The 14,087-nt window shown below is 34.0% G+C and overlaps 1 protein-coding gene across 2 annotated transcripts in view; it reads left to right on the forward strand.

Moving 5' to 3' along the window:
- Nucleotides 1-12,433, forward strand: part of TFCP2 (transcription factor CP2) — a 41,786-nt gene extending 29,353 nt beyond the window's left edge. The window contains exons 6-15 of one of the 2 annotated variants that reach the window (XM_016142610.2): nucleotides 946-1,098; nucleotides 1,942-2,052; nucleotides 2,397-2,485; nucleotides 4,136-4,184; nucleotides 4,602-4,695; nucleotides 5,589-5,679; nucleotides 7,515-7,639; nucleotides 8,067-8,209; nucleotides 9,762-9,813; nucleotides 10,229-12,433. In XM_016142610.2, coding sequence (XP_015998096.1) covers nucleotides 946-1,098; nucleotides 1,942-2,052; nucleotides 2,397-2,485; nucleotides 4,136-4,184; nucleotides 4,602-4,695; nucleotides 5,589-5,679; nucleotides 7,515-7,639; nucleotides 8,067-8,209; nucleotides 9,762-9,813; nucleotides 10,229-10,266 — 945 coding nt within the window. In that variant the 3' untranslated portion in view covers nucleotides 10,267-12,433. The remainder of the gene's footprint in view (nucleotides 1-945; nucleotides 1,099-1,941; nucleotides 2,053-2,396; nucleotides 2,486-4,135; nucleotides 4,185-4,601; nucleotides 4,696-5,588; nucleotides 5,680-7,514; nucleotides 7,640-8,066; nucleotides 8,210-9,761; nucleotides 9,814-10,228) is intronic. The other variant, XM_016142611.2, reaches the window with a different exon arrangement.
- Nucleotides 12,434-14,087: the final 1,654 nt, after the last annotated feature.

The following is a 14,087-nucleotide window of genomic DNA, read 5'->3' on the forward strand; positions in this document are numbered from 1 at the left end:
TTTCTTAAAGAATAAAACATGTTGAATTGGAAATCTTTACAGGATTTCAGTCTGATTATCAAGAGCAGATTCCTCAACATGTGCCTGAGAGCAATGAGGAGTTTCTGAATTGTTCTTCTAATTTTCCTAATTTATTTATTTGTCCCCAAAATGGTTGCTAATGGCTGCCTGTTTTATTCTTTATGTAACATAACTTACCTAACAATTATTTAGCATTGAGATTGTCTGAATTTTTCACAGTTATTCATAAATTTATTTTGAACACGTTTATGCTTTAAATTTGTTTTTCATATCTGATTATGTCCTTTGAGTAGATTTCTTGAAAATTTTTGTCATAATGATAGTTCATTGCATACTTCCTATGAAATAGTCACTGTATTAAGTAAACACTTTGTATGCATGATTTTATTTAAGATTTTCAATAATAATCCTATGGATTAAGAATAGTCCTTGAGGCGTAAAGAAGTTAGTAATTTAACCAAAGCTAGTATTCGGTTGATCAAGTTTCCACCATTCGTATTCAGCAAGGTCTTAGACTTTACATAGTAGCTGAATAAACCATTTTTTCCCCTATTGCCTGTGAACTTCCATATTTACTATTTTCCCAGCATGGATATTACCCTCGCTTTTTAAAATCTACCTAAAAGTCCTAGAAACTTTTACTAATAGAAATCATTTCTCTTTATGTTAACTCTGAATTCTCTAATGCAGTTAATGAATTTAATTTCTTACAGTAGCTTTTGTTTGCATTTGTAAATCATTTAAGTTTTCATCATTTCCTCCATAAGAGTATAAATCCTTCGAGATCAAAAAGAGAGTGAAAGTTTTTTGTAGGTGCTCATAATGCTTTTTTTTTAAAGGTTTTGCTGTTAGTAGTTGCTCAGAAAATGTTACCTGGTTTGGCTAGCTAGCAGTACTAAAACCTAGTTGTTATATTCTGTTCAGGTGCACTGTATTAGCACAGAGTTCACCATGAGGAAACATGGTGGAGAAAAGGGAGTGCCATTCCGAGTACAAATCGATACCTTCAAGGAGAATGAGAATGGGGAATATACTGAGCACTTACACTCAGCCAGCTGCCAGATCAAAGTCTTCAAGGTATTCTTGGGCATTGTGCTGGCCCTTGGAACTCTTTTCCTTATCTTTCAGTTGTAACATTAGTCACTAGTCAGAAAGCCAACTTGTCTTTTTTCAATAACTATGAAAACTCAGTTTAAGCTATAATCATTGAAATGATTTCTGAGATGCCTAGTAAAAAAAATTTAAACAGGGATGGACGTGAGAGAAAGAACATGGAAAAGGGATCTAGAAGCAAAAAAAAAAAAAAAATGAATTTTCATTGAATGCTTTTAAAGCCTATTGGTTACAAACTCTTATAAAAGCTCACAAAAATTATGAAAAATTGACAGTTTTCTTTGCATTCATACTTGATCTTTTTTCTTTATTTTGGTCTTTATTTTTAACACATGGATAAATATGTTCTCATTGCAAAAGATTCATTAACATAAAAGTATTCAGAATACGACCCTGAAATCCCCTTCTACCACTCTTACTCTGATTCCCCAACCTCTCCCCAGAGGTAACCACTGTTATAATTTAGTAGGTATCCTTCTGTGTTTCATATACACATATACGTAGATATACACATATTTTCTTTTCGGACATTAATGGGATAATACTATTTGAACTATTTTGAGGCTTGCTTTTTAAATGAATTACGTGCTTTAGAGATCTTTCTATGTCCATATCTATAGATCTCTTACTCTTTTCCAACTCCATCAAACATTTAAATTTCTGGCTTTCAGACTTAGATACAGTGATTCATCTAGCCTTTACATCATTGTACATCTTTGTTTCACATGGAACTATTTAAGTTTTTAGAAGTAATGTTGGGTCAAAGGGTGAGTGCTTGAGTTTAAAGCAAAGTATGTCTCATTTCAGCCCAAGGGTGCAGACAGAAAGCAAAAAACAGATAGGGAGAAAATGGAGAAGCGAACACCTCATGAAAAGGAGAAATATCAACCTTCATATGAGACAACTATACTCACAGAGGTAAAGAGATTATTTTTGGTGACAATTTCTATCAATACTTTTAACTCTTAAGAAAAAAATACAATCGTGTATGTATGTATATGTGTGTGTGTGTGTGTGTGTGTGTGTGTATCTCAAATCATTAAGTTGTAATTTACCTAAAACTGATGTCATTTATATCTCAATTGAAAATGAAAATCACTTCTCACCTGCTCAGAACTTACTTGTCCTCTTAGTTATGAGGGCCTCTGAGGAATTAAGATTTACTTTTACTAATCAAGATATGCTATTCAAGTTAACAATGTTTCGATGGACCACTAGGTTCAAATGTATTTTTTAGTATCTAAGTTGTCCTTTGTTTTTAGTGTTCTCCATGGCCCGAAATTACATATGTCAATAATTCCCCATCACCTGGCTTCAACAGTTCCCATAGCAGTTTTTCTCTTGGAGAAGGGTAAGTCTAGGAGATGAAATTGGTTTTTGTTTTTCCTAAATGTGTATTTTCTCATTATCTTTCTATAAATAAGATCTTTCTAAATCAGTAAGTACTTAAGTCAGTCTTTCATGGATTTATTTAGTAAATGAGGTTGTATTACTTTAAAAAGAGACTGAAAGAGGTTTATATTGTCCTTTCTGTTCGTCTCTTTTTCTTTTATCAGAAAATCACATTTATGGTCAGTTTTTGTGATCCAGAGACCGATTTTTCTGAGCTTTTTACTTCTTCCTATTACTGCTTACTTGTGGTTATTTCACTTCCTGATCATACTTTCACCATAGAGTGGTCATTGGGAATTGAAAGTTGTACAAACACCAATATCTGTTTTGTTACTTAATAAAAATGATCCTAACACCTCATAATCATGAATCTAATCTGTAGAAGAAGGTTGAAGATAATAGCTAAAATGAAGTTTTGATATTATTTATGAGATGCATCTAATCCTGCCTTATTGTCTCTTTTACCATCAGAGATAATTGAAAGTTAATACAGACACCTACTCAGTTAAAAGAGAGTGTCTCATAGTCCTAGCATTTAACATGTATTCTACATAGGCCATATCGAAATTTCAAATAGGCTGTGAATTTGTGAGTATGTTGTTTGGTCGTAATGTTTATTTTTGAATTTATTTAGGCTCTGTGTTCAACCTACTTCTAAAAGTATTTAATAAAGATAACTAAAATGTTCAAAATATAGCAGTTAAGAATAAAAATAGGTAGAAGTTGCAGAAAAGATAGATAACTAGGACCCTAAGACAAATTAATTTTTAAATTGAAATACCAAATTTGAATTTTACAGCTAAGGCCAAAAAAAAAAAAAAAAAAAAAAAGAAGAAGAAGAAGAGGAAGAAGAAACTCTTTTGAAAGAAAAATCTCTTGCCATCCATATGGATTATTTTATTCAGTCTACTTATAAGCAATTTTAAATATTATATAGGATTTAAGAGTTGTTTCACCTCTCCTTCTCTTCGTCATGTATTTTATTATAGGCTCACATTTCCTCCCATAAAAGAAATAAATGTTAAGGAAGAGGGACAGTCTATAAAGCAAAAGAAAGTACAGGAGAAAACCAAGGGTGTGGAGATAGATAGCCTTTGGATTACAAATTAGATAATACTAATTTTTGAACCTGCTTTTAGAATCATTAAGTATTTTTTACTATAAAAAGTGTGATTCTATTTTATTGCATAAATTTCCTTCTAATATTTTTCTGTATATGTTTGTACATTTATATATTTAATGCAGTGGTAATATATTGATTGTTTTTCTATTCTGATATTCGTTTACAGTCTAATAAATTTATGTTAAATAGTCTTTATGCTGTAAATTATCTAATCAGTCCCAATTTACTGAAATCTTGATTTTTATTCAATTTCTTCAAAAATAAAAAAATGTTGCAAATGATAGTTACCCTCCCTCAACCCCCAAGAAATCTTTACGTTAATAAACAGATAATGGAAGTATTGGGTCCAAGAGTAAGAATGTCTATGAGAAAGTACATGTTCTTTTAAATGTCTAGCCTAGGACTTACTATGAGGATTAAGAATGAGATGATGAACGCTAGAATGTTTCATGGGGACTCATCCTTTCATTATAAATGTTTCCTTAGAAATGGTTCACCAAACCACCAGCCAGAGCCACCCCCTCCAGTCACAGATGTAAGTCTAAAGTTAAATGTCAGTTATATGCAATGTCTAATAATACTTTGATGTCTGTGTAATTCAGTAGAAACGCCCGATATTTAAGAATTCATTCATTTATTAAACATTTATTGAATTTTGACTGTGAACTAGATACTATGCTAGGGACTGGAGATCTGAAACAAGTTACACAGGACTCTTATGTTCAAGAAACTTACAGTCTAATCGGGAAGATAAAGATGGAATTTCATGGGTATCTTGCATGGTTAGAGAAAGGAGACTGATGCATAAGCAACCTCCAGGCAAACTAGGCCTGTCTTGAGTATGGGTGTGTTTGGCTGTGTTACCTAATGATGTTAATTTAACATTTACCCTTTTTAAAGTAGAATCTATTTAGTGACCAAAAAAAAAAAAAAAATGTTTTCTCTCTTTCAGAACCTCTTGCCAACAACCACACCTCAGGAAGCTCAGCAGTGGTTACATCGAAACCGTTTTTCTACATTCACAAGGCTTTTTACAAACTTCTCAGGTTAAATTTTGCTTCCCTTTTTTTTCCCCAGTATGGGATATTCTTTTACATTCTAGGGCCTCCTGGTATCTATGGGTGTGTGTGTGTGTGTGTGTGTGTGTGTGTGTGTGTGTGTGTGTGAGAGAGAGAGAGAGAGAGAGAGAGAGAGATCAGTGCTTTTTCCTGATTAAATTAATTTAATAGAACCCTTCAGACTTTCTCAACAGCTACAGCTGTGCTGTGAAATACTTAAAAAGACCTTAGTTTAAACTAACTTTAATTTAAAAATATTTATTCTTTACAATATTTTTAAATGTATATTCCATACAGTATTTTATTAAGGAGCATTTGCAGGTAGTCTGAAATTTCCCCCTTGGTATCACTATGTTATATTTTATTTGCACATTCCACTTTTACATAACACCTTTGGTGTACCAGGTATGGTAAAAATATACAAATGATAACTGATTATTCATCATCTAGTATCAAAAAAAAAAAATCAAATCAAAATGAAACCCCAGGAAAAAAGGGAACAAGTAGTTGTGATGCAGTAGGTACAAAGCGAGGCATTTGGGGGAGAGCCTGCGGTTCGGGAACTTGTGATGTGTGAGGGATGAGGAGGAGTCTGTTGATCAGACAGTAGTAGAAGGATAGTTTAGGCAGAAGCAATAACTTGTTCATAAGACATCATTAGTATGGTGAAAGCATAGGGTTAAGTGGAGACATTAATTGGTTGGGAATTGAGCTAGGAGAGGAAGCAGGAGCCCAGGTAATGGAGGACCTTATATGTTGTGCATAAGGTTATGGACTGTAACACACTAGTAATAAGGTGTCATTGTACCAGAGTCCATTTAAATAGTCATTAACAAACAGAATCTTTGCTTCTATCTCCCATTTTCTTATATTTATTTCAGGGGCAGATTTATTGAAACTAACTAGAGATGACGTGATTCAAATCTGTGGCCCTGCAGATGGAATCCGACTTTTTAATGCATTAAAAGGCCGGTATGTAATTAGTGTTAAAATATCAGTGATTTTGGATTTCAAATGGATTTGAATTCAGGGACTCTTCATAGTACTCTTTGCACAACTAAAAACATCTTGTCAAAACATTCTTTTTGAATGCCAGCTATGTTCCAAATAAACAAAGATGAAAAATATTCTTTCCTACACTTGATCGAAGGAATTCCTCATGATATCTCATTTTTTATTTTCAGGAATTTTTTTTCATTCAATAAATATCGTCTCTTATGAGCCTTTAGGCTCCGGGGATACATTAGTGAACAAAATAGGGTGCCCTTTATCATGGAGTTTATTTTCTAATGGGAAGAGAGATATATATGTAAACAATAATTATTTTGGAGAGAGAGAGAAGTGCTTTGAAGGGAAACAAAACAAACAAAAACAAGGTGGTGGCCTATAACGTTGCCAGAATTTGGTCAGGAAGGATCTCTGAGGAGGGGATATTTAAACTGAGTTAGGAGAAGAATGGAAGCTATGGGGTCATGTGAAGGAAAAGCCATTTAGGCAGAAGGAATAATAGGTATAAAGGCTTTGTCTAGAGAAGAGATCATTCTTAAGTTTGGGTAGGAATTGCGTAAGTGGCTGCTTATAAATATTACCTATAATACAGAGTAATTTTTAGTCCCAATTTGTGATTTCCAAGAGCTACTAGTAATATTGATGGAAAAAACAGGTCAGTGCCATAGAATCAAATCAGTAACTAAATGAAACAGATTGTGAAGTATTAATGTTTGTGCACATCACAGGAGTTATTGAATGGCGTAGACTTTAATCTTGGGAAATTTTAAGGAAAGAGGTGAAATGCAGAAGTTGTTGACCTGAGGAAAAAGAATAGATCTTTCATTTCAAAATGTTTTATCTAAAGAACATTTGGAAATAGGAAGGAAAAAGATGATCAAGTCAAGAGGTAATTGAATATGGTTATCTAAGAAGTAAGAACAGAAAGAAGGCTTAGGCTATTTAGGAGAAGGTAATGAAGGAAATAACGTTCTCCAGTTTGCTATATTGGTACTTTTAAATAAAAGATCTTGAAGCTGACCCATAAAACAGTGGTTCACAAATTTGAATACAGATGGTCCCCAACTTACGATGGCTTGACTTAACAATGTTTTGACTTTATGATGGTGTAAAAGCAATATGCATTCAGTAGTAGAAATGGTACTTTGAATTTTGAATTTTGATCTTTTCCCTGAACTCTAGCATTAAGTAGTACTTATCTTGTGATGCTAGGTAGCAGCAATAAGATGATTTTGCCCAACTGTAGGCTAATGTAAGTGTTCTGAGTGTGGTTAGGGTAGGCTAGGCTAAGCTATGATGTTTGGTGGGTTGGATATATTAGATGTGTTTTTGATTTACGGTATTTTCAACTTACAATGGGTTTATTGGGATGTAACCCCATTGTAAGTCAAGAAACATTTAACCTTTACATCCAGAGTCACAAACATTAATCACTACAGGGGCCACATGTAAGTAACAGTCAAGTCTGGGGTGTACTGAAGAATATATGCACCATGCAAGATGAACAGCTACTTGTTTTCTTGTAGAATGAGGCTTTGGGTTGCCAGATCTGATTTTTTAAAGAAAAGCCAAAAATTCAGAGGTTTGTGTTGAAACGAATTCAGTTAAACACACACAAAGATATAGACACACATACACTAATGGGGAACTAATAAAACATAGCAAATGAGCTGCATTGCCCTGTGAGCTGCCAGTTTTCAACCCATGCTCTATAGTATAAGCGTAGATAACATGAATTTTCCCTTGAAGTGTGCTTACCATGAAAAATGTAAGACTAACAGCTGTTTTTTTCTTCTTAGGATGGTGCGCCCAAGGCTAACCATTTATGTTTGTCAGGAATCCTTGCAGTTGCGGGAGCAGCAGCAACAGCAGCAGCAACAGCAGCAGAAGCATGAGGATGGAGACTCAAATGGTACTTTTTTCGGTAGGTCATTCTGGACAGGCCATCACAGATATGAAGAAAGGTGAAGAGATGACTTATGAGCATGTGTGATGGAAATTTATCAAATAGCAGATTGAGCATTTGCTAGAAGTAATGGTAATGGCTAACATTTATTGAGTTCTAATATATGCCAGGCAATGTTCTCAGCTCTTTTACATGTTTTAATTTTTGTAAGTATCTCCTCTTTGCAGTAGATTTTATTGCTATCTGTAATATTTAGATGAGGAAAATGAGGTTTAGGGATGGCTAGTAACTTGTCCCAGGTCACACTAGCAAGTGGTTGAATCAGGATTTGAACTCAGGATTTCACTCTTGAGTCTTTCAGAAAAGTGGGCATTCCTAGTGATCAGATTACCTTTAAGAGCAGATAAACTTTGTACTGACTGCCATCGCTCTCTCCCTTTTGCAGTGTACCATGCCATCTACCTAGAAGAACTGACAGCTGTTGAACTGACAGAAAAAATTGCTCAGCTTTTCAGCATTTCCCCTTGCCAGATCAGCCAGATCTACAAGCAGGGGCCAACAGGAATCCATGTGCTCATTAGTGATGAGGTAGATTTTCAGTACAGCTGAATCACCAGATGCCAGTTAATTTGTTAGTGCATGTGACAGGAGCAGGAGCAGTTCTACTGGGGACAGAGTGCTCTGTTTTCTAGACCAGAGGATTTCAAACATTTTTACTTGCTTGCTTCCTAAAAGAATTTTTTTTAAAAAATGTGTATATCCTTGCACGATTTGAGATTGACTTAAAATTGTTTGTGTTAAGTTTAAATGATTACAAAAGATGTCATTTCTGGGCATATTATATATTATATATTATTATTATATATCTAGGCATATTTACAAATAGAAATTACATCACTATTCTAACTGTATTCCATGTAGCCGAAATATAAGAGTGATTTAATACCACCATCATCTGTTTAAAAAAAAATACATGAATATACTTATTTTAACAGAATTTTTACATAATTTTTTTGTTTTCTTGAATTTATATTTTCATTCACTTTCCCCATTGAATTTTCTTACCATAACCTATTTTTATGCTTGAACATCTTTTATTAATTATCATATTTCTTTGAAACAAAAATGTTTCAACAAAAATAATTGTTTCAGTAAAAATTTAAAAATTCTGAATAGACGTATCACCATAATTATACAGTTGATTAAAACAATATGTGTTATATATTTTGATAAGTAATTATTAAACATTAAGAAAAATTATTAGAAGTGTATCTACTAATTAGATGGATAGAGTTGTTCCATTCCCTACTCTTTCGCCCGCATACAGTTAATTCATCTATAGATGAATACTACCTATTGATTGCTCAAATGAAATAGAGTTCAGCATCAATTCCATCCAATTTTATCCCCCCTAGATATAAATGCTCTAGAACCCAATTCACATTCATTGATAGACAAGAATGGATGGAGTTTTGTTATAACACCATTGCTGGGTCTTTTTTGAACTTTTGAGTTATATGCCAAAAATTACATAGTGATGTCAAAAATTGTTTTGAATCATCTGTCATTTGACAATTTGTGATTAGTTCCCTCTTCAGTTCTGGTAAAAGGAAATAATTAGAAACTATGTGACTCCCCTCCCACCCCCAACAAAGAGTTTGTTACCCTATCATTTACAGTTCTACTTGGGCATCCTTGAGGCTTTTATACCCCAGGGCAAGGAATGTATCTTGGGTAGGATTCCAGGAGAGTGAGGCTTACGCCTTTATTTTATAAAGTGGGAAAAGAGAGTTTGAGAAGGGAAAGTGGCAAAGGAAAACTGAAGAGGTTCTCAGGTAGTTTTAGAAAAGAATAGATAAGGAAGTTGGAGAACTAGAAGTCATTTTTCCCGTATGGGCCTGTCAGTGTCTGTGTACCCCTTGGAGAGTCTTGGGATTAACCCAGGAAAAATACTCCAATTTTATGATCACTGTTGTACACTACTTAGCTTTTAAAACTTAAAAATGAAATTGGAGAAAACAAAACAAAGCAAAATATTGTTTTTTATTTAAATCTAATGTAATATAAAGCCACATAGGGAAAATAAATAGAACAAATCAAACTTTTTAATAATCAAGTTTTCTTTCCCCCTTTTTTTTAGATGATACAGAACTTTCAGGAAGAAGCCTGTTTTATTCTGGATACAATGAAAGGTAATAAAATAGTAAGACAAATGCCTTTTTCTAAGTTTAAGAGCTTTTTTTATACTTCTTAAAGGAGAGAAAGTTTCCAACACCACCATATTTGAAATAGTGAAAGTTACATTATTAGAGGTTCTTTCTTTGTATGAATTGACTTCTTGCCATTATCAGAATAGACAAAGTGTAACTGATGACTCTGCCATTCTCTTCCACCTTCTTTGGACAATGAGGAAATTGAGGCATGTTTTTATAATATATATTTATTAAAAGCATTCTGTGTTAATAAGTATGCTGCCTTTGCCCTGCTTTTTTTTTCTTTCTCAAAAGAACCATACCATATATTTTCTCCTCCTACTCTGTTTTAGAGGTTACTAAAGATTATTCTCTCTCTCTCTCTCTCTCTTTTTTTTTTTTTTTTTTTTTACAGCAGAAACCAATGATAGCTATCATATTATACTGAAGTAGGTGGGAGGCATTTCATTCTCAGTGGCTGCTGGTTCCTTCACCTCTTGGAAACTCCCCCCTGGAAGGGTCACACATGGAGATTTGAAGGTCTGCAGGAACCTGACCCGAGGGAGTCCAGGCCATGGAGGCAGAATCCCAGCCATCTGTGTAGGCCCAGACTCTTGTGGCACACACAGATAACTGCCCAACACACATTTCTGCAGCTATTTCTTAGTTAAAGATTTCTGGACCCTGTTGTTGAATATCAATAGAAACTTCATATCATTGGAGGTGTATGTAGGGCATAATGATGATGAGAATTGTGTCATGTTTAATGGAAAGATGTTAAGTTTCGTGATATGGAGCTGTGTAATTTTTTTCTAATATAAAAGTGAACATCTGTATTCATAAGACTAAATCCTCAATCTCTGCATCAAACGTGCTGGCTTTTTACCACAATTGGCCTCTGAAAACCTCATCAAAGAGGAGAAATACAGAGATAGAATAGAAATTTTCTTTTGGTTTCCCTGTAATTCTTTAATAATAGTAATTTTAGCTAACATTTATGGAGCATTTATTTGTGCCAAACAGTTCGATAAATTCTTTAAATGGATTATCTTGTTTAAATCCTCATAATAATCCTATATGAAGTAGGTAATAATGATCCCTGATAGAAGAGGCAGTGGAGACATGTAGAAGCTAAATAGCTTGCTAAATAACAGGCAGCTAGCAGGTAGTGATGCTGAAATCCAAACCCAGGCAGTCTGGCTCTTATTAATCACCATCCATTATTGCCCTTGCAGTACTCTGTGCTTGCCATCATTTCTTACTGTGACTTCTCTGATGAATAGGATATGACACTGGGTGAGAACTGAGTATTTAACCACTGAAAAGGACAAACCAAACCTAAATAATGGTGAACAAATCAAGACCTACAAAAAATGAAAATGTAAATGCTTTGTAAAGCATCATCAGATGTCAGATCATGGAATTTGAGGTGGTAAAAACTAGGGTTTTTCTATAGCTCCCCAAATTCATTATTCTTGAATGACTTTCTCAAGCTATTAATGAGAAAGGCTACCCCGTATTTTCTCTTCTCTCTCTCTACATCTTCTCTTGGCATCGGAAGTTCTTTTAGGCATGTAATGTTTTCTTATTTAAGCTTTACAGGATATTCATTTCAATTCCATTCACATTCTTACCATACGTTTTTGTTCTTCTGTAAAGAATGATTGTGTGTATGTACATGTGTAAAACTATGTGTTGTCTTTTTTCACATGTAAGGTTTTATCCAGAAATCCCTTTACACATTATGTTGAGGTGAAAAAAGATAATGTTCAAAGATTATGTATTGGATTGGGTGTGTGTGTGTGTGTGTGTGTGTGTGTGTGTGTGTGTGTGTTTAAAACATTTGATAAAGTTTAAATGTTTTTATACAGAGATTTTTGTTCATTAAAATCAACCCGCAACATGGTCTGATTTCTTTTGGTTGGAAACAAATTGAAAACTTTGAAACTGGAAAATTAAGTTAAATAACTAGTTTAAAACAGACCTGGGCAACTTGCCATATTGGGCCAAAATATTTTTTTAGCGAATGTTTTATCAGATATCCCCATTTTAGGAGGGCATTTGTGATTTTATTTCTAGAACTGGTTCTCAGCTTCTAAGAAATCAGCTCTCTCCTCAGCAGGCTCCTATTGTTTTGTTTTTTTCCTATTCTATCTGAGTGTTGTTAGGCTGGGAAGGTTGGACTAGATGGCTTTTAAGGTCTCTTCTGAATCCAAATCTGTGACTCTTGTTTACTGCAAATGATACATAGAATTCTATTAATATATTTACTATAAATTTACACTTACTGATTTTTACATGGAGTTAGGGATTTTTTTAGAGTATTCAAATTTATAGAAATGAGTTTTTACAGTTTTGTATTCTCAGATCCTTAAATCAACAGAAAATCCCTTAGACTTTCTTTAGGTCCAAAAAATATTTATAGTACTAATGCTATATAATTAGTAAGAATTGGTATAGTAATGGAATATTGTGATTATTCAGCTTGCTTTAAAAATTGCATCTGCTCACTATTGATACTTTCCGTTAAATGACAGTTTAAAACCAGCTTTTTTGTTATGAAAGTAATACACAAAGTGATAAATTCACACAATAAAAAGGGTATAACTATTTCTATTTACCTCCTGGTCCCACTCTTTAGCGGTAATCATTACAAAAAAGTTTTCTCCCTCTTATCTGTCTGTCCGTCTACCTATCAACCTATCTACCTACCTACCTAATCTATGTCTGTCTTTCTCTCCTCTCTTGGTGGGCTCATGTAATACTAAGGATCTGCAGTTTGTTTTAACATATCTTGAACATCTTTCTATATTAGAATTTAGAGTTCTGTATCATTCTTTTAAAAATGGCCATTCTTTATGGATGCCATTTAGGTTAAGTGCATTTGAACATTGTATCTTCATAATTTTTTGGCATGTATCTCTTAAGATATATTCCTAAAAGTAAAATTTGCTGAATTTTACCTTTTTAGCAATGTGACAGCTGTTATTTAAAGTAGATGGTGTACTGTTTGTGTTAGGGCGAGGGTACATAAGGAGAATGGTTAGATATTAGGCCCTCCTGAGAAGTAGAGTAGCATCTGTTTGACTTAGCATTTTCTGTACTGTTTCCTTGAAGTATAATAGGGTCCACTAGAAGAATCTGCTATATAAAGACAATAGTTAAAAGGGAATTATTGGGAAGTAAAGGGGGGGAGGTCATTGCAGGACTATAAGAATTGAGTACTAGTCACTATATGAAATGTGGCTATTAAGTAATAAAATTGACCAATATTATGGCCTAAGAGACTGTTTGCCCACATAAATGATTTCTTTAAGAAGCCGTTTATAGGGAGGGGAAATGGGAATGGTCATATTGTCTGGAAAGAGATTACAGTACAATGAATACGAGACCACTAGAGTCTGAAAGTGAGGTCCACATGAGGGGACAGATGCTCTGATTCCTGAAAGTCAGGCACTGTCTATGTTGTGAGAGGTAGATAATGATCTCACCACTGCGAGCTGGAGGAGCATGGGGAAGCTTGGCAAATGAAAGGCTTGGCATAATGGAACTAGTCATTTCTAACTGATGCCTAATGAAGGAGTGTTCTGAAAACTCTTTTTATCCCCAGGTATTCTGAGAAAGTGTTTTGTATAGGGTTGCTGCAGAGATTTGGGCTACCTAGTAAACTACCATGAAGGATTGAATGAGCTTCTGCACTCAGTTTTGAAAGTAACACAGATTTGGAGTCCAGATACTTGAAATCAGGACTGAGCTTCTCCCTCTTCACTGAAGCTTTTTTCTCTGGCCAGTACTTAACACTTCCAGATAGCTTGGGACTAGAAAGCCAAAGTTGAGTCATTTTATCATTTTTCTTCCTTGGCCATGGATAGTTCCTCTATAGGAACTCCAGTCTCAACAGGAATGGCACAAATGTCCCAACTAGTTGCATTCTTTATGTAGTAATTCATATAGAGTAATCCTGAATCATTCTTTTGCTTTTCCTAAAAATGCTCTTAGTTGTACCCTAGGGCTTTTTTGTTAGAATATTTATTTTTAGTTTACCATTAAAGTTTTGTTTCAAGATTTAAATAAGGAAGAATTTACTACCACTGCAAAATGGAACAAGCTAGAAAAGATGCTCTATGTAATGTGAGATTAATGCTGTCAGTACCTGTTTTTTCCTGTATCATTAATACTTTATTTCTCCTTCAAGCTGCCTTTTTTTTTTCATTTTTGCTTTTAATGACTTTATATTTTACCTTAGACTTTAAACTTCCATCTATTACCACTTC

Source organism: Rousettus aegyptiacus, unplaced genomic scaffold (assembly GCF_014176215.1).
Source record: "Rousettus aegyptiacus isolate mRouAeg1 unplaced genomic scaffold, mRouAeg1.p scaffold_m13_p_2, whole genome shotgun sequence".
NCBI lineage: Eukaryota > Metazoa > Chordata > Mammalia > Chiroptera > Pteropodidae > Rousettus > Rousettus aegyptiacus.